This window comes from Osmia lignaria, chromosome 7 (genome assembly GCF_051020975.1).
Source record: "Osmia lignaria lignaria isolate PbOS001 chromosome 7, iyOsmLign1, whole genome shotgun sequence".
Classification (NCBI taxonomy): Eukaryota; Metazoa; Arthropoda; class Insecta; order Hymenoptera; family Megachilidae; genus Osmia; species Osmia lignaria.
In genome coordinates, this window is record NC_135038.1 from 7,608,531 (window position 1) to 7,629,281 (window position 20,751).

A 20,751-nucleotide genomic window follows, 5' to 3' on the forward strand; every position below is an offset into this window, starting at 1 on the left:
CGAAACTACTGCTGATCTAGCAATTAACTCACCTGGCGGTTCGCCAACTATTTATATCGCGCTATTATCATACATTTCGTTCCGAAGCTAGGCACAAACAACCATCGTTATCTTTATGTTTTAGATTCTACTCGAATGAAAATACTTGAACTCAGACCTTGTTTAGTAGTGACTATAAATTTATTTTCTAGAAGATAAATGATCTCATTATTGGGAATATAAAAATAGTTTTGCTTTACTGATATTGATTATTGAGAATATTAGACCCTCTATTCTTCTAAGTAAATCAAATTGCAAGAAAATTATTATTATTTTATTTTTTAATTATCTATGGAATAATTAATTTTACATTCGTGTCATTTAAAAATATTTTGTTGCAAAGAATTACTACATAAACTGTATGAAATATTTAATTTTATTTAGAACAGAAGATTTTAAACATATTTGTTATAGAACTAGAACAATTCATTCTTCTTGAATAGAATTATTGCAACAGGTAAATAGAAACATATTCGAAATTCTTTTGTCGTCATTGAGGATTTCCTGCAATGCATCTGAAAAAATTTGTATAGTAGCATGTAATTATAATTTTACACTGGAGTTGACTTTGTAGTGTACAAAGTGAAATAAGGATATCCTTTAAGTTCACAAACCTGACATTATGTAAAACAGTATTATCCGTCGTTTGATTCTCGTATCCTTGAAAGGAGTCGTTTGGTGGCCTCCTGAATAGTTGAGGGTCCATAACGAGCCTGACATTCACGGTACTTTTCCACCACCTGTACCAAGGCGACACCTGGTCCTGAGCAAAAGAAAAATGATTTCAGAGCCGGAAAAATAGAGAAAAATCTGCACGGTGTAAATTATCTAGGTCGTTTCAGTTGTCAGGATCAAAAGACACTCTTCTCAATAAATTAGTCTCGAATGACCTGATCGCGAGGGATGAAACTGATTCCAGACTGTCACGTATACGTGATAATTCTCAATTAAATGTGCACTGGCCGGATTCCGATTCGATAGAAATTGAATTTATAGGAGTAGGAACAAGATTTCACTTGAAATTCTTCTGTCGTTTCCATTGAAATACTCACTGGCAAACGCATTTCTTTTTCCTTTTTAGAATGGATTTGATTCATCTCTGATCTATTACTTTGATTTTATTTCCATCTTATAATTTGTTTGTACATAAAACATTTTGAATTTAATATGTTATAATTGAACAATTAAATAAAAAGATATAAAAACTTTGAAAATTTTAATTTAGGTATTATTTCATCTAAAAAATAGGTGTTCTTAGTTAGACAAATTTTTAATTGAATACTGATAGTAAAAGAGTGAGTTCAATTAGTCGAAAATAGAAATTTAGTTTTCTTGAACAGAAGATCTATTAAAACCAAGTTTTTTAAATCTTGGAACATAAGTTTTTTTTAAGATGTTCTATCGTTTGTCAAACGTTGATCCTCAGTCGGTATCAGGAAATATTGGACGTAAGCCATGTAATGTCAAGTATAAAGCGATAGCGGAAATTCCGCCGCCTGTTTGCTGTATTTTTACAGCCTCCATCAACCGCAGGCAGCTTCAAAAGGATGAAAGGAACTCCTAGTGATTCCTAGTGCAAGCAACCTCCGCCTTTTTTGCAATATCTTGCTGCCCCTTTTTCAGTTCAGCTTTCCATTTCTTTTTTGTCTTTTCATATTCCCCCGTTACCTTGCCCACGTGTCTAACACAGCCAATTTTAGGAGAATTTTTCCGTGAAAACTTGAGAACATTGGCGATTCTGTATTTAAGAAACATAGGTGAAATTTCATGTAGGTACATTTTTCTGCAGTAAAATCATTTCTGAAATTAATACGTGAATTATGTATTTTAAATTTTTATTTATTATATTTAACTTAAATTCACTTGAGTCGTGTGTAAACTTCCTTAAGAGTTCCCATATAATTTTTTAAAAATAATTCTAGATTTTCTTTATTTTATCGTGTTTGTTCAGTATATTGTTTCTATTGTATTTTCATAGTTTTATGAAAATAAATTGTTCTTTGAAAACGAGCTGAGATGAAAGTTCTAAAAGCTGATTGACGTTAGTACAAAACAGTATAAAAGGAAGTTGTCCCTCTATTAAGCACCCTTCAGATATTCTTTCTACAATGTTCAATTTCTTGTTAAATTTCATGACAGAAATGTAGCGTAAACATTCTTCATTTTCTGTACGATGTATCTTTCGTAATTAAAATCTTTTCATCTTTTTACGTTTTATATATTTATAATAGATAAACGTTCAATTCAAAGAGTTACCTTTATTTGAAATGCAGTGGTACTGGGGGCCAATATTGGGTCAACTTTGACTCACAAATGAATTTCGATATAAATCGAGTTGAGCTTTTCAATATAAAGTCAAATTTTGACAGTACCTAATCTTTAATTTAAACTTTTCTCTCTAAATTGTCGATCTTAACGTGTTCTAAAAATATTTTCCTGTCTTTTTATCACTTAAAATTTGGACACTACGGAAGTACAAATAAGCTCAGAAAATGAAGCATTATAATACCGAAGATTTTCCATTGCTAACTCCTGACCACGTTTAGAATGCTCGCACAGTTCTCCCATGATGATAGCCCACATTCGTGTTTATTTTCTGCTTAATTATCTTCTCGTCTTTCGTTGTACCAGAAGACCACAAACCCTTCCTCCGTTTCAGTGAAAAGCAGGCAAACGTTAAACCGCTATGCACGCTGCGTTTCTTTCCATCAAACTCAACTTCCTTCCATAGAATTTTAATAAGTTACCACTTCGCCAAGGATATTCGCCGTTAATTTATATTCCAAGGTAACAAGCTTGCGCGGAAGTTGGTGGAAAAATAAGCCATAAGAAAGACGCTTCCGTCGAAGAACTTTATTAACCTTCATCCTTCTTGGTTACCCGGAGAATTCCAAGGGATCCAGAAGTATTTGAACGGTGTGCCGTTCCACCGGCATCTGTCGTTGGCGTTATTTCTTTAACCGGAAGGAAGGTGTCGTGTCGCGTTTGTTCCGGCTCAGTTGGCCAACTGTCAGTTCACCTGTTTCACCTTTGCGGCCGTGGCTCAAATGCATCCGCTTCGGGTCGCTCCGTTATCTGGGTCGTTTGAATCGTGTCGCATAAACATAAACCGTGAGAAATAGGAGGGAAGAGGCTGGAAAAGGTTACCGACCTAGACCTGCCTCCGAGCTTAGTTCCAGATGCAACGCGAAATTCCTCGTGTTTTTACCCTCGAACGAAACGCTCGATAACATTTTCCACTGCGGAGGAACAACCGACGCGAATGAAACCGTACGTTTAAACCCTCCTGGGAATGCTAGCTAACTCGTTGAGGAAAGGAATTCGGCGAGGTCTTTGTTTTCCAAGGGTGGTTTGTTTCGTGGTAATTGCATCGGGAAGAAAAGGAGGCAATGTAGCTGTTAATCTTATGATGTGTTAGATAGTACCATAAATTCCGATGCTCTTTACATTCAATTAGAGTTACATGTTCATATAACATCTGGATCTTGTGTAATTGTATCAACACTAGAATAGTAACATTACCTTGCTTGGCTTAATTAGGAAGTTAATTAACACTGGAACTACCGACGTTTGATACACGATTATTTTAAAGGTTAAAACAACGTAGAAAATTAAATAGATAGAAGATGAAACATAATTTAATACGTACATCATTCTTTATCTCAACAATAGCCAATACATTTCAACAAAAATACCTCGATAAGATTTGTAATTAAAATAAGAAGCTTGAAACCAGTCGCGAGCAATCGAAACCTTCTCCTGAGTTTGATTTTAATATGGAATAAAATTTAATTTTATACCGATCTCAGCTTCAAAGAGTACGTATTAATTGCAATAATTTTATGGCCAAGCATATAAGGAAGTTCAGGAAACTTTTAGCAGTGAATTTATGAGAATGATGTTTACAAGCTTCTGGAAATCCAAGCGCACTTGTAAGGCTAGCAAGCTCAAGTAGACTCAACGCGTTTCTTTTCGCTTGCAAGCAATAAATTTTCTTCGGCGTGCTTCTCCAACACGGTTACGTTTCAGTCATGTAAAGTTTCTAGTCGAGGAAGACACTGTAAAGTTTCGAACAGCTACTTGTTCCATGAAAAATTTGTTCCTCGGTTACTGGTTGTTTTTATTTGATGTTTGGAAGTCGAAATCTATTGGTTATTGGTTGTTGAAGCTCTAATATTGAAACGGTTTTAAAATAACATGTCGTAACAAATATTTACTGTCAAGTAAAAATTGTAAACTGTTAGAATCGAAATGAAAACAGCTATTCAGTAATTTTTAAAATAGAAACTTTGTCAGATACTTCAATTTTCTCTGCGTGCACGAATAAAAGAAATTGCAAACGACAAACGAGAATGACCGGTGAAATGTCATAACAAAACGTAACTAGTTATTATACGTCCAGGAAGGGCCAAGCAATTTTCATTATTTTTGAAATAGAAGAACTGGAGTCGTGTGTGAAAATGGTCGACGCATTTAAATGAAGCACCATCTCTGCTTGATGAAAACAAAGGTGGCAAGTTTGAAGTTTCTGTCTGACCAACTAGTGGATGTACTGGACGGATTTAAAGTTGCGAGAAAAAAATAAATGAAAGAGCAAACTGCTCAGTCATTAAGGGGATTACTCAGGGGAAGAATATGCCTTGAATTTGCACAAAAAGTCAGCTTGTGGCTGACACGAGAAACTCGGAAAGTTTCAGATTCCGGTGGGTCAGTTAAAGAACTTGTCGGTAACCGAATTAGTTTATTTTACTGTCTGTAAATGTAACGCTGTATTATACTAAATCATATGCTAAGATAATTACGTTGCTTCTTAAGAAAATTCGAAGGACTTCACTAAACACTCGTCGTATGTAAAATAAGGTAAAAGAATCTAATTCCAATGAATTCTAGATCAATAAAAGTACATAGACTTCAGTACTATAATCAGATGAAAAATTATCATTCATATTGCATGCAGAAAAATAAATATTTGGACGGTAGAATGCTGTACATAAGTAGGTAGTCATATAAGTAGTATGAGTAGGCGAATGGTCAGACATAAAGAATACACAGGTAGCAAGACAAGCAAATGAATATGTTACGTAATTAGACAAGTAGTATATCCTATAAGAAGTTAAAGAAGTAGAATTAGTAGTCAGACAAGTAGGCAGAGATAGCCACCTGATCAGGGAAGTAGAATAAGTACATATATGGTCAGCCACGTCAGAGTAAGAACCGTACGTAATGGAATCGATATTTGTTACTGAATGATAAATACTTAAAAAAATAATTACTTTTCCCAAGAAATACACTGTCGTGATATATCCCAGCACTACAATGACGAGGAAAAACCATATGGCCCTTCTGGTCCAGAGCTTCGAAATTCCAAGTTTCTTTCCCTCGATAACAAAGTATTGCATACCTGCATTAAAATTTCAAATAATTATAATATTCATGGATCGTATGGTAATAAGGGAACACGAATGACTCGCAATAGAAAGATACGACCGCAATCAACATTAATTGGATAGTAAATAAAAAAGATAATAAAGTCGATGGTAACTGTGTTCGGTAATAATCTCATATTCGCAACGAGCAAACTCACCTAAAAGGCATACCGTTACCAAGCCCATCGTAACGACAGAAAGTAATGTGAAGATAAGCAAATCTGACTGTATGTTTCTACGATTCCTCGGATGGGTAATCCATATTCTCAACGATTCTGGCCTGAAGGTTCCCATAAAAGTGATCACTATGCAAGTCGAAAACAAGTTGAATTTTCATGCGTTGCTTTCGAAATGGAATCGAATATAATAAAATTGATAAATAAAGTTCTAGAATTGTGTTATACAATTAAGTAAGTAATATAATTTACTTACAATCTGTAACGAGGCGTTTCGATGACGTTGAAGTGATAACGACACAATTCACAATAGGAACGAGACGATTGATTCAACCATCTTTCTAAGCAAGCGAGATGCACATAAGCCAATGATCCTTTACACCTGAAACGATTAATTATAAAAATAATAGTAACGAATCAATAACTATATTAAGAGCTGAAATTTCAATATTATCTTCAACGAAAATTTGCAACATAATAAGAATGAAAATGAAATTGATAAAATGAAGATTGATAGGAATTCAGTTCCCGTGTTATCCTTTTTTTTTAAATTTCAATATTTTCTTCATTATCCGGGAACACTGATGGCACAAATACAATATGAAGCAATGAAGATTAATAGATAAAAGTCAGCTCAATATTTCCCGGAAGTATATCTTTCATACATCCATTTAACAAATGAACGTCGAGGATAGATTGGTCTATTTTCGAAAACGATTTCATCGTCACGTTTCTCGTCGAATCGAAGATCGATTCAATCTTGCGTCTTACGAACGCGTCGAAATTCATGTTATAAAAGTGCTCGTGCATCACGAACCTGAGCCAGTTCGATCTTATTTCCTTCGGAGTATTCAGGCTCGTTATATTTCATAGTAACATTCGAATAAGGAGAAGTTCTGCAAGTTTGAAAATTACGAGGACAGCCGAGATTTCTATTCGACTTCTTACGTCTTGCACACATTTTTCACGCCTCTGCATGTTTCTTTATTCCTTGAAAGGGTAACGGCTCGAGTAAAGTGCCTTTTAAATTATTGAAATACATTTGTAACCACGGAGTAAACAATAACGTTGTACATAAAATATGCATTAATTGTATTATTTTCAGAAAAAAGTGTATTTAGTCCACAGTTTCTTTACTGGTGTGCTCAAAAGGCACACTTTGAGTGCGTTGTCAAACATTGTCTACGCCAGAAACAAGTGACTCGAGTACAAAAAAGGGTTAACACGATAACTGTCGTGGCGGCAGCTGTTAAAATTATGCCGTTTTGCAGTTAGTGAGTCGCATCGCGTTCAAGTTTCTTAGACGTGTGTTTGCCTACTTCAGCAGGTTAAAACGTGGCTTTTAGCATGCTCGGAGACCGAACCAGAAACGTTGAGTAAGCTGAATCGTAGTAAAATCTGCAACATTTATACCTGCCGACTGTGTTCGGTTAGAATTTTCATAGAAAAATGCTGAGCAAGCAGTTTAACAAAAACAGTTTGTATTGCAATCGTCTGTAATGTCACAGAAATCTACGATAATTATTTTACTAATTAAAATGTTTACTGCTGCAGAGAAAATTGGCATTTATTGCGAAGTGAGAAGCGTAAATTAAATTAATTAATTTGTCTCTTTTTATATATAATGTTTCGTTTCGTTGTTACTTTAAGTGCAACCGAATTTCCCGATAGAGCATAAAAATCTGAGAGATAAATCAATGTTCTAGTTCGTTTTTCTCGTATCGTTTGATTTCCGGTGGTTCGAATAGTGAAATCTCTACAACATTGTCCGGCGCGCAACGTTTCCCTCTTCACGTCTCGTCGCGCTTTTCAATACATAAGCAAAAGTTCGTTCTCGCCTCCTTCAATTATTCCGCTTCCCGGAAACTGAATTGCACCGAGTCCACTTTCTAAACATCCATCGCGTTTCATCAAGCCGGTTCGCTCTTCGCCATTTATTCGCGGGTTCGCTCGACTTCGTGCGAGGAAAATAATAGAAAAAGGTATTTTCCGCCCAAAAAACATCGCGATCCGACGACTCGAATGTTTCTGATTCGTTTTTCCACCATCCTTTGTGCACGAATATTATAAATTTTTTACTTTGTCCCGTCGCAGGGAAAATTTTTCGCCCGACTGTACAGACATCGATAGAAAAATAAAAAATTTGAAGTGGAAATTCAAATTTTCATCTACACCTATAAATTCTATTACTTGTGGAGCGTTACAGAAGCTTCTAATCGTCTTCTAATTTCTTTCCCTGAAATATTGCTAATAACTTATCTGAAATGTTTAAAAAATGGAACGAACGCCGGTTAAACTTCAATTGGTCCAAGTATCTCCAAAGAGCATAAACTATTACCGAGTTCATTTTCTCCGCCATTACAATTGATCAAACCGGGTCCAAGGAAGATTTTCTTGAAATTAATGGATAGCACGTGCCCGGTGTACGTCTGATCCAATTCTAATCTGTATGTAGCCAGGATCAAACGTAGTCAGCCCACGTGGAATCCATCGAAACCGAACTAATCACAATGATGAATTGCGTAACCGAACGCAATCGAGACACGTGTACGATGCGGTGAAGCTTAACCACACCGAGTGGTATCGTTTTCTTTTTTTCCAATACAAATCATTCAACTAGTTTGTCATTTTAATGAAAAATTTCTACTTCAAATTTGTGATACTTTATGTCATAAAATTGCGTCCGGATGGTACTTAGAAAAATTATCAAAAATAAATAATATGATAGGATAAGTTCTACAACACTTCTGGAAGAAAAAAAATTGCATTTCTATAATCTTCTGTCGTATTCGACACCTTCCATCCGGCTTGGGTAGATTTATCCATAACAGACGACAGTGATGGGATTGCATCTGTTAGCTCAGCCAGGATGTGTTGAAAATATTATAAAATAAGCTGCCAAGATTGAGCTTCCTATTTACTTGATTCTTTAGTTTTCTAATTATCTTGTTATTATCCATGACAGTTCATTCCTTTCTGAATCGGCACCCTTATCCCACAGTTACGCGAGTTCACGCCTTTTGACACCTTGTTAAATACGACGCTGTTCGTGATGGTTATAGCGTTGGATCGTGGAAGCCATAGAGAAAGAGGTGAAAAGAAATGGGTCACGCGATACGCGTGTCGTTTCGTGAGAATTCTCACGAGGATCTGGTGAATTAAGTTCGCGGATGGTGTAGAGGGAAAAGAGAAACGAGAACGTAGAAATAAACGCGAAAGAGGGGAAAAAAAATATAACGGTGGTAGGGGGGGGGTTCGGTGTGAATGGCGTGGAAAAAGAGAAATAGGCAGATGGAAAAGAAAATCAGAGATTGCGAAGAAAGAAAGGTGAAAAATAAAAAGTCAGAGCACACCGGTGAAATTTTTATTCGCGCATTGAAATAACGCTGTGCCTCTTTTTCATTCACTTTTCGGCGGTACTGAAGCGAAACTAAAGTTATAGAACGCTAGGTCGAGCCCTTAATTAGATTTGGAACGGTTGTACACTCGTTGGAAAGGGATGATTCGCATTTGACATGTGAAAATGCCGAATTTAAATGCAGGTTGGATCCTGTTGAAACGATTTTCACGCAAGGATTGCGCGAATTCATTGAATAACTTTCAGGCTGCGTAAATGATTTATCGTTTTAATAGCTAGTGACCGAAAAAATAAATTTTTTTTCATTTTTCAAGTGCACCATTTAGACTATACACTATTCTGTTTCAAAATTGAGGGGATTAACGCACCGCTTGCATAATTGCAAAGTCGTGTAGAGGATTGAATAGTTTTTGAAAAGTGTGCCAGCTGCACGGTTTAATAATTTCTTTCATAAAATTATTTATAAAATTATACGTGAAAAAGATATGAAAGGTAGAATGTTTTAAAGAAATTACTGTGTCATCTATGTTCTGGTATTCAAAATACTTGGAACGAAATTGAAGGCTTTAATTTTATAACCGTTAACAAGTGTCCAAATTATTATTAATATAATTTAAGATCTTCGAGAATATATAAAAAAATTCTTGACACCTCTCTTGGCTTTAGGACTTTTTTTCATATCATGGTTGCATCAATTCAAATTATTAGAAAAATGAGAGTACGGTATTATATAAAATCTTATTCAACAAACTTTCATTATATGATGCTTATCAAAAAATAATATGCAAAGAAGTTGAGATTCCATTACAAAAAATAAGAGTAAAGAATTATTTTACAAATTTAAAATTATTTTAAAAATGTATTTTTCTTAATTAAAATGGAAATTCAATATTTAATTATTTCTTCGTGGAACGAAAATATTTTGTTTAATTATCTTTTGAAGTAATAGGTTGGTGAAAATCTACTTTGTTAACTGCTATGCTGGAGCTTAACACAGTGATTCAAGATTAACATTTACACGAATCGTATTTGACCTGATTATTTCAATATCGCAATATGTACATTTATGTACGTTCATCGACAAACAAGCATATTTGACGTCGTTGCATTCGATAATTTATGAGTATAATTGTAAAACGATTTATTCGTACCAATAGCGATTGTTTCTGGCGTTCAAATATTTGTTACCTATTCTGCTTTTCCAAAACGAACAGCAATATTATAATAGTATTGATTCGTGTATACATTTACAAATTGAATTAACTTATTTATATGAAGCACGTATGCAAAATATCTCTTCTGTTAAACATTCGTTACAAATTTTATAATATTTTTCAGAATATTAGAAGAGACTTGTTGAATGTAGATGATTTTCTTTGAACGTCTATACAAGCTCATCATCTTCAAAATATTAAAAGGACGCGTAATCGGTTTACGTGATTACAGGATTTAATGTAGAATGAATTTTGCTTGGGTAAATTTTGTTGCATATAGAACTGACGGATAATTAGTGGGAAAAGACGAAATTTTCGAGCTATTAACGGGCAATTTTTACAAGCATTCCCGCAGTTCCGTCGTTAAAAGGCATTTAAAATGATTACAGTTCTTGTAAAATGCCTGGCATGCTTCGACTACTTTTTATCAAAGGTTTCTCACTAATTAGCGCCAATAAATTTTTATAAATAGCTTTTCATTTAATTTTACTCATGACATAAATTGTGTAGCAATTAAAACATTATTAATGAAATTATAATAATATAAATCATACTTAATTCAGAGTTTACATATTTTGAAGTCAATCATTATTTACTATAATTAATATCTAACCACTTTATGTTACAAGTCTAATTGTAGTTATATTTGCTATTTCGTGTTAAGTTTATGTCATCAAATTATATGAAAACTTTGCAATGGTATTGAAATTAGAACCTCAAAAGCTTGAAAGATTAAACTTTTAATTCGTATTCATTCATTGATGCCCATTGGAATTTTTAAAAAATTCCACTTTCCATAAAATCGATAGTATCCGATTAAAATTCCTAAAATTCGGATTCAAATGTTATTTTCGCGACAGAATTACTTTTTGAGCGCTATTTGTCTGAAAACTGGAAGAGTATTAAACCATCAGGATTTTATTGCAATGAATTGTCAAAATGAAAATTGACGATATTTCGGGAACAACTTTGAAAACGATCAATTGACGTATCATAAAAATGTAAATGCTTTTTATATTTAATCACTTTGCGATGAATGAACTCCGTTCGTTGATATAATTGCGCGACGGAAAATGTAATTTCTGCGAATTGTTGATGAATGACATTGTTGTGGATGTTATTGTCGATGAAATATTACCAATGAAATCTTCTTTATCGGTGACGTTCATGTATTCCTATTCCTGGATTCACATGGTAGGTATACGATATCAATTTACACGCTCGGAAAGCTTGTAAATCAAGAGGACAACGCGAAATGTGTCTGCTGCATACGCACCTTTTCTTCTCGACAATTCAGGCATATTTGTTTTTTGTTCGAAAGGATGCTTGTCACATGAAAGCTCTATATGTGATTTGAAATCATACCAAACCTATATTACTGCATTCAATTTATTCCCTTTTTAATAATATATTTCACTCAACATTTTTCATTTATATCTCATTGTTCTATATTGAATAAGTAATTAAAAAGGAATAAATGTGTTTTCCTTTTACTCTTTGAAGCCAAAGTGTTAAAACAAAGGGTGGTAATGTGCCCCCTTCCCTCTCTCCAATTTTCTTTTTCTTTCTACACTTTGATTCGTAATTAAAATTTTTGCTTAAATGGAAAGGTGAAAAGGAAAAGAAATAATTTAACTGAAAATTATCATTGGGTTAATGATACAACCCTTTTCTCGAAGAAATTCCATAGATAAAATTAAATGAAAATTTAAAATAGTTTGAGTTAGTAAATGATACATTTACCTACAAGGTGATATGAGTGGCTCCTTGGAGGTGTTAGTGTGACAGATTCGGCAGACGCTGGAACCGACCGAGACCAGGCTGCGGGTAAGCTGTTCTTGTTGGCCGACCCCGAGAGGAATTTGCTGCGTGTCGCAGTCATTTAAATTGCAGGACGAACCCTCGGGAACGGTGACCGGCAGCATCGGGATGCTGTGTTCGTGATCCACGTTAACTGGAATCGAAGAGAAGGATACACACGGTTGCTGGTGCATATGTATGATCCAGCACGCTCTGTACACGCGTTTACTTACACCCTATTCGACGTAACGGTCGGTTTTCTCGGAAATTCCATGCCCCGAATATCGATTAATCGACCAACAAATTCGATATATTTCTTTTTATCAAAACGTTTCTTTCCAATCGTTTGAAATTCACTTTGTTTTATACAGTGGATGTAGAAAGCGTTCGCAGAGCGAACAATTTTAACTGTTGCGTCTTTGACGTAACATCAGTTCGTACGAAAATCGTACGAATATTTATTGAATTTCTTTTTGTTAATTTTGCAAAGAATTCATGTACCTGAAGATTTTTTTCGTTTATTTGTAATATTTATTGGATACATGAATTCTGATACTATCTACATCTACCGTGAAATAATTTCGAATTGCTAGTTTGTAACACCCTCAGGTGCAAAGTTAAAAATAACAGGAAACAGAGAGAGGGTGGTGAACAGAATACGGTACACATGTATGTCCCACCACGTTCTGCACGCATCTGCGTGTATTTACAGCCTATTAGGCGTAATGGCAGGCTTTGTGGGAATTTACTCCCCAGAATTAATCAATGTGAAATCTGATATTGCCTCTTGAATTACAAGCAGGATGGTATCGTTCGAACTGTGGATGCCAAGTTTCGCAATGACGCTATGTTTTATTAGTACTTAGGTAGGTGTACAGTCTCAAAGCAGGGCTAAGTGTCGCTAATTATGTTATAATAATTTTATGATGTAGTGCTCTCTTCTAACTATTAAAGTCGTTTACCGTCTAATTAATATCTTGTGAAATTTCTGGTGAGAGAGAACAGAAAATAAATAGGATCTCATAAAACTTTGCAGAAACTGCTGCAAATCTTAGAAATATGCTTATTGTATTTGATATTAATTTTGCAATAATTTTGTGGTATTATATTTGTGTTTAGATATTTAATTTAATTAAAATGTAGGAACTGTATTAATTGATAAGGGTTTTAAGCAAAGTACCCGTACAGAAAATTACAGAAGCAGAAGTTTCGCCAAAAATAATGTAAAAGTAACTATAAAAAAGTTATAAGCCCGGTTGTGAATATCTGAAATTCAATTCAATTTTCATGCAAGTCTATTTGCACTGACTTCTCAGGAAATCTTGTTTCCTATCCTCTACTCCAGAAACTTGAATTCCTCATAAGCAGTAAAATTCTAAATTTTGAGTAAAAAAAATATTCGTGCACTGCTTTCATAAATTTAAATTTAAAAAGTCATTAGATGAAAGGGTGAAAATATATTACCATATTTTATTTCAGCAATCAAGTACCGAATTCCTTCTCGGTTATTTGAACTGAATAATTAATTTAAAATGTACTTACTTGCATCTCCATCGTGATAAACATTTGTCGGCGAAGGCATAACCAAACAACTCAACAGTTTCTCAAGGAATATAATGTAGGAATATTCAGAAGCCACTTGATACAGTAATTTCTATCGGATCTGGTTCTTATTTAATGCAGTACTTCCGCGTGCAAACGAAGCAAAAGAGAAAAAGGCGAGAAAACGGGAAAATAATGTCGATCTGAATAACCGATAAAACTGTCAGTTCATTTTAGTGAAACAGGATGTACGCCCTCTTTTTCAATTTGCAACTTTTCATCTCGATAAATGACGAACGAATAAACAAATTAAAGAGAAAGATGGGTTAAAAAATGATTCAGGAGATTTTAATTTGTCCAGAATCAATAAATGTTTGACCATTTTTTAGTTATTGATCGTTTCAGTATGATATGAATATATTTTATAATTATTATTCATTATCAAGATCATTTTATATGTTATTGTAAAGTAAATTGGTTCGGATTGGTTTGTATTACATATTTTAATTTCTAGTTGATCAGTAAAATGACATTGGAAATAATTAATTACAATTGTAAGTAGGTCGAAATAATTATTTCACTGAATAATAACCTGGTATTACAAAATTTGTATTCTATCAACGTTTTGGAATAAATTTGGTAAAATATTGAATTACAAAAATATTTCAAAACTTGTTGACTGTGAATATGTAATAGAATTTTTAAAATATTTATAGATTTTTCATGTTTAGAATTTTTTTAGATTCCTAATAAAGTAACCGAGTCATTAGTATATTTATTTATGTATTGTTTGCTTTCATTATATAAATTTTGTTTAATTTCTACCATGAAATATTAAACAGAATTTGCAATCACGTTTGAATTCTATGTTTCGTTAAATGTCAAACATTTCATTGATGTTCGAGAATAGAAAGAGCCTTTGACTGGTGGCGAGTAATTTTACACAGTTGCGATGAGATTAAAGGATTTCGTCGAAGAATTGTGTCAGGGAAGAAATCAATTTCCAATTACCCTTTTCACGAGTATCTATCATAAATCGAACGAAATTAATGCGCAGACCTGTGATCCCAAAGAGATAAATTGACCTAGCAGAAATTACATTTAATGAGTTATAAAAAAATCATAATTTTCGTCAATGACGTTAGCTACCCCTTTTTAATAATCACTAGTATGTAATTTTTTGGAACAATTTTACAAAACTTTCAGTGTAATTAAGCTTCCATTTCTGCAATTTAATTTTTGTCAATTATTCTTTTTGAAAGATCATAATTTTGTGATATAATACAATTTGATTTTGGTATTTTTCAATTAATATTTTTTGAGTTTGTTATGCTTTTTGTACGAAAGATGTTAGATTGCGAGCTGGATATAATTTGTTCAATATTTCTTTACAAAGTAGTGGTTGTTTTGACACGTAATCCCATTATACTGTGCACGAGAGGCTACAGATGTGTAATGCATGAAGAAAACTTCGAAATTGATGTATTGAGGTTCATTTTTCATGATTTTCGTCGGTAAACAGATCACCGATACGATACTGCTACAAGCATTTTACATTCTATGGAAGTAAATTTTACGATCTGTATAACGAATGTAATCAATTATGAATTACAAATTAAAATGCAGCGCTGAAATTTGATAAAGTGCAATTAGAAAATCGTCACGTGTATTAATAGTTAACATTAATTTTAACGTTATTAAATAATGCATATACAGAATGAAATGAAAATATTGCAAATTAAATTTTTCTCACAAATTTTATTCAGTTTTTTTATTGAAACATGAATTAAATAAAACACTGTATGTTAGAAGAATTTTAAAAAGTCATTAAAATTTATAATAGTTACTTTTTATTTTAAAATTCAAATGAGACAGGAAAATACAAAATCGATACTTGCTTCGTTCGCATATTGAAGAATAGCGGAAGAAATGTATCTTAAGACGATGCCCCGTTCATAGGATTATGAAGATTAATTAACTGCAGAAACCGTGCTACCGTCGACGTCGGTAAATTGAATCTTCCAAGTCAGTCGGCTCTCTGATTTATGACGCTATCGCATCGAAGCTTTTTCACGGGAAATACCTGGATTTGCATTGCATTAAATGAAAAGGTCTATCGCTCATAAGCGATTGCAGCCACCTACTCTATGAAACCTTTGTGACATAACGATCCTTTAAGTCGTCCAAGATTAAATTGCATTAGCATCTGTCAAAATTAACAAATACATTTTTTAATATCTTTCACTGTCCAATCACATTTTAAACTTTATATGACACGAGTGTTATTTTGAAATATTTTTATCACTTTCGTGTTCAAATATTCTCAAAAATAAAAAAATGACTCGTACAAATTCTTATCGGGTAGTATTCGGTTGTAGCCTGAATTTTATATTTCTTCATCGGGATTAAACAGAGCGCAGAGTTTTCTCGAGATGTAGTTTCTTGTTTCTCACCCCTGTGTCGGTCCATTTTGCGAACGAAAGAAACGAACAACGATTTTTCGACGATTTCCGTCTTCCTTCCGCGACAACGAACGATGCAGCGTTTCAGATTGAATTTACTCCGATTCTACTACCAGACGTAACGTTTCCCTCCTGAAATTTACCTTTCGTTGCTCGTATACGGGAAATTTTGTTTTCTCCAATCCACTGTCACGACGAGTCGCGAAACCGCCGAACTTTCCCGTCCTTGGGACGCCGTTCACGGATTTCCTCCCTCGAAATTTTCCACCCTTTACACTGTGACAGAAAAACAGAAACATTCCCTGTAGAAGATCTTCTCTGATGCTTGCGACATCGCTACTTTCCCCTCTTCGTATCGGATAAAAGACTGCCTTCTAAATCCTTGCTTCTGTGAATTGAAATGATTCAAGTATTGAGTGCTTGACATGGGGAAAATGGAGACAAGAGAATCCTTTCTTTATTTTCTTATGCGTGGTCTCTCCTGTAACCATCTTCATAAAATTTTCCATGAATTTTATTTTAAAAAATTGCTATATATCATGTTGGGATTTTTTAATTTTTATAAATGGAAAACGTTGAAAATTTAATAAATCTTTTCATCGGATTTAATATCAACGAAAAATTAAAATTATTCCAGAGAAAATTTATTACTTGCGTGAACCAAATTTTTACCAAATTATTTCGTTCATTAAGAGATACTTCAGTTAATTCATAGGTATAAGAGTAATTAACGTTTTGTGTGTATGATGTGAGGTAAATTTCTATCGCAAATTAACTTGCAATTCAGCTGTATATTTACTATATTTTTTGGTGTTGAAAAAACGAATGATAAAATACAAAATGGAAAAAGGGTACCAAGGAGTGACCTAAATCAGACTCTGGGTCTGATATTGGATTGCTCGCAAGTACTATGCATAAAAGGAATTTATATTAGCGCCGAGGAAAATGTGATGATCAGTGGTTCTCTACCAAATACTTTTATTCAAACCCTTATACAGAGTTTTGTAGCTAATGCAAGCAGTAACTTGACCTACTTAAGAAAGTGAATTGAAAATGTAGAATAAAATCTGTAATACTTTACAAAAAGCTATGATAGTATGTAAAATTACATAGAGCTATATCAAACTTGATAAAAAGCAAGAGTAAAATATTTTATTATTTATTTCTAAATTATACCTTGCATAGTATTGAAGATCATTATATTACACCTTTTCACAGTATTTTTTAATATTTTCCCTAAAATCTGATATTATTTTTAAACTCTGATTATGTTTTGATTAAATTCTGTAGAAAACCAGTGGTCAAATATTTTTCGTTGCTTCTTCAATTAAAAAATCCTGTATTTCATGGATTTCCATTAACCAATGAATCGTTCAACACAAAAGGGCGTTCCTTGGAAAATTGAAAACCAGTAGCAGCAAAATGTTGATATACTAGCAAGGGTCTATAAGTACACATAGAACCTATTGTGAATACCATAGATAGTTCAGTCCATTTCATCTCTACTGCTTTATCACTAAATATTGCTTGACTTACGCCACGGAAACTACGGTAGGTGCCCACAGCCATTTCATTGTTCGCGTTCTGTTCATTCTATGTTCATCGGCATTTACGATACCCCTTACTATTGTTATAGAAGATACTCGAGATTTGTCCTTTTCAAGGAAACGCCTGATTCGATTAGTACAATTAAATGGGGATCATAAATATACCGTGCGTAGCCATTTATTCATTTTCTATTTGCTGAGGTACAGAATTGACCCTTGAAAAATAAAAATTACTGAAGTATGATAGACCTTTTCTTATCAATTATGAGTTAATACCAGTGCAATGTTCTAAATAATACTATAGCGAAATCAGTATCATAAACTGGTCCATGCATCCTAGTCCTAATGCACCTCAGTTTTTTCCATTTCCGGGTACGAATACGATTCAAGCACCGAGACGATATTCAACGGTGCGCAAGAAATAAATTTATGAGTTTCGAGTGACATTTATGCGTTCGATAATGTGCTGGATGCAGTAATATCGTTTTGCTCAGGTTGCAATTTCACGCCGGTACGGTGACCGGCGACGGAAACATCCTACCGAAACATATCGTAGGCTATAATGTTCGAGGGGATCCTTCAGGGGACGAGAATCGAGGCTTGTAAGCTCCTTAAAGTCGATTTTGTAGTCGTTTGTCGTGGCTCGCAAAGGATCGGACCACTGAGAAAAAACCAGCCACCACTCTGCTATTCAACTGGCTTCTCCAAAGGATTCTTTGTAGACAAGGATCCTTATGCCCGCGACTATACAATATTTCAATATTCCTTGCTTTATCAGTAGATTCGCGTATCGTTTCTTCATAATTATCTCCATGTTTATTTGTTTTTCTATTGGAAGCTGGCGCTTGCATCGTTCAAAGCGTGCGTCTGACAGAGATTGCTTTGTGACGTTTGCACATACGAAAAACCAGTAAAAATGTTCGATTCAAAAAATATCTCTCCTAGCTATTTTCAGATATTTCTTTTCGTTTTCGAATGAAACCAGAAGCAAACGTAACAGAAGTTTGCGTTCTCTAAAAGCGATATCACTTCTAACAAATTTCGTCCGGAGATTATTTCTTTTTGGTAAATATTTTGTAAAAGTGTACATACCATTGTGTTACAATACTGAAAGTTTTTAAGAAATTGATTTGGAAGCAAAATATAATTTTTGAATGGGGAACATTTCATGGAATTATTAAACGATATGTCATCCCTCTTTAAAGAATTTTGAAAATTTTTGAATAGAATTCACGAATTCGATTGGGGATTCGGAATTTTCTCGATTTTGCAGCTGATGCAGATTAAAGAAACACAAGCTGATGCTTTCAAGCTTTCAACGGATCCCTCTATCCCGACGAGCATGTTGGGTGACGTTTTTAACAGTATTAAAGCCTTAAAAGCTAGACGCAGTGGCGAATGAATTTCATGGAACAACGTTTCCTTCGAAAATAATGCATTTTCGAACGAGTTAAGAATTTCAATAATTCTACGTACAATTAAAAACGCCGTGTGTAAATTAATTCTAACGTCAGCACACGGGAGGTGGCTGGAAATTTCTGAATAAATTTATCGACACGATTTCTCGCTCTCTCAATTTAATAGAACTGTTTTATGGGAATAGGGTTTACGCGAACGATATACGCGAGAGCAATTACAATTGCAACTCGAACGCAAAGGGGGATGAATCGCGAGAAATTATTTTCACGTTGAACAACGAACTACGATCTGGGTGAAACAAAACGTCGACTGGTAATGCATCGAACGGTACTGGCTAATTAACGGGAACGATTAAAATCCGACTCATTAAATTATGAGGAGGTCGAGATTTCGTCACCTGATTTTATTTTTTGACACCTCAGATAAAGCATTCGTTGCATATTATAATTGAAATGTGACCAACTTGGATAGTATTTCAAGTACAATTAAACGTTTATTTTATTGCTTTTAAAATTACTGTTAAATGCAAATCATGCATATTTATTTCACATATAAATGATCCTAGTTTGCATTAATGATATCATGTGACAACTTTTTAACTTCCTTACAAATCGCTAGGTGAATTATCGATCAAAGCGTTTTATCTCTGTTTCAAGTACTTTCGTGGAAATTTATGTGCAGATAAATGTAAACTGTGCACGCGATACTCCAGCACGATGTACAGGATCGTAGTTCATAATTTTTATACTAATCACAGTATATATTAGTCACCAATTTTTCATGGGACATTTATTTATTTCAATCTTGTGTTAATTTTACCGGGTGTTATTAAGTACTGAAATATTAATCCTGAGATTACGTTCGTTGGTAAATGGTCCTCATAACAGATGATAATAATCTTTTCTTGAATAATGTATCAATGTCGTGGATAATTAGGGTTTCTCATGATAATTTTTTAATTAATGCACCACAGTACAATTCAGAGTCCACGGTAGAATAATCATTTTTAGGAAATATTTAGGTTTACTTTAATTTATTATTTCAGATTTTTTACTTTACTCCACCATGATCCAAGGATCTAGAATTAAAAATAAGATATTTTCCAAGAATAGACTATTAAAATTATTTTTTTTTTCATTTCTTATAAATAAACAATTATCTTCTAAAATCTAAAATATACAAATAAATCTTTATAAGAGTTTTATTATCGTTATTATCGTTAAAAAAGTTATCGACCCGATAAAACTCACGAATGATAGAAAATCGATCAGAATACTTCCGTGTAACGTCGTTTTTTCTGTTCCAACAAAAACCTTTAAACGTCAGCTAATAACAACGTTCCATCTTCTTTAATCGTTCGGTAAAGCTTATACAGATCGATTTTTATCGGTTGTCAGATGCTACGTATCGAGCTTTTACTTGAGATGAAAGCTGGAATCTGTTAAGCGTTTCTGACGACGAAAATATTCTTAGTGCAAGCGGGGTTAACGAGCGTAGAAGTGAAAGAAAAAAGGGAGAGGACAGGCTCGAAAGCAAGTGAAACTTTCCCAGCTTTTACAGCAGCGAGCCATTCATATCTGTCAGCAGCAAGAAAGAACATATTGCTGTCTGCACAAAAGCATTCTCTCTCGATAGGAATCTCTGCAAGATATCGCTCAATCTAAATACGTACGCTTTTCCTTTGCTCGTTCGATCCACTCCGATGTTCGAGTGTCCGTGCAACGACTCCTTGAAAGGAATGGAATTTTTTAACAGTTGCTGCTCTTCA

At 34.0% G+C, this 20,751-nt stretch overlaps 2 protein-coding genes across 4 annotated transcripts in view; one reads left to right on the forward strand and one right to left on the reverse strand.

Annotated features, from left to right (window-relative positions):
- Window positions 1–20,751, forward strand: part of dpr1 (defective proboscis extension response 1) — a 221,829-nt gene that overhangs the window by 101,659 nt on the left and 99,419 nt on the right. The window lies entirely within an intron of this gene.
- On the reverse strand, window positions 435–13,829 carry LOC117604455 (E3 ubiquitin-protein ligase MARCHF8). Of its 2 annotated transcripts, XM_034324524.2 has the most exons (8): window positions 13,556–13,829; window positions 12,247–13,001; window positions 11,957–12,167; window positions 5,898–6,023; window positions 5,624–5,745; window positions 5,313–5,440; window positions 654–802; window positions 435–554 (listed from the first exon to the last, which is right to left on the reverse strand). In XM_034324524.2, exons 3-8 carry the CDS (start codon window positions 12,136–12,138, stop codon window positions 530–532), a joined length of 732 nt encoding a protein of 243 aa, XP_034180415.1. In that variant the 5' UTR covers window positions 12,139–12,167; window positions 12,247–13,001; window positions 13,556–13,829; the 3' UTR covers window positions 435–529. The 2 variants fall into 2 exon arrangements, with proteins under 2 accessions (XP_034180415.1, XP_034180414.1); XM_034324523.2 differs by lacking the exon at window positions 12,247–13,001.

Excerpts from the sequence above, each read along its gene's own strand:
- LOC117604455 (XM_034324523.2), bottom strand. The coding sequence starts at position 13,595 with ATGCCTTCGCCGACAAATGTTTATCACGATGGAGATGCAA. Across the intron at positions 6,024-11,956 it reads CCACTCATATCACCTTGTAG|GTGTAAAGGATCATTGGCTT; the intron begins GTAAATGTATCA and ends TAATCGTTTCAG. Across the intron at positions 5,746-5,897 it reads GAAACGCCTCGTTACAGATT|GCCAGAATCGTTGAGAATAT; the intron begins GTAAGTAAATTA and ends GGGAACCTTCAG.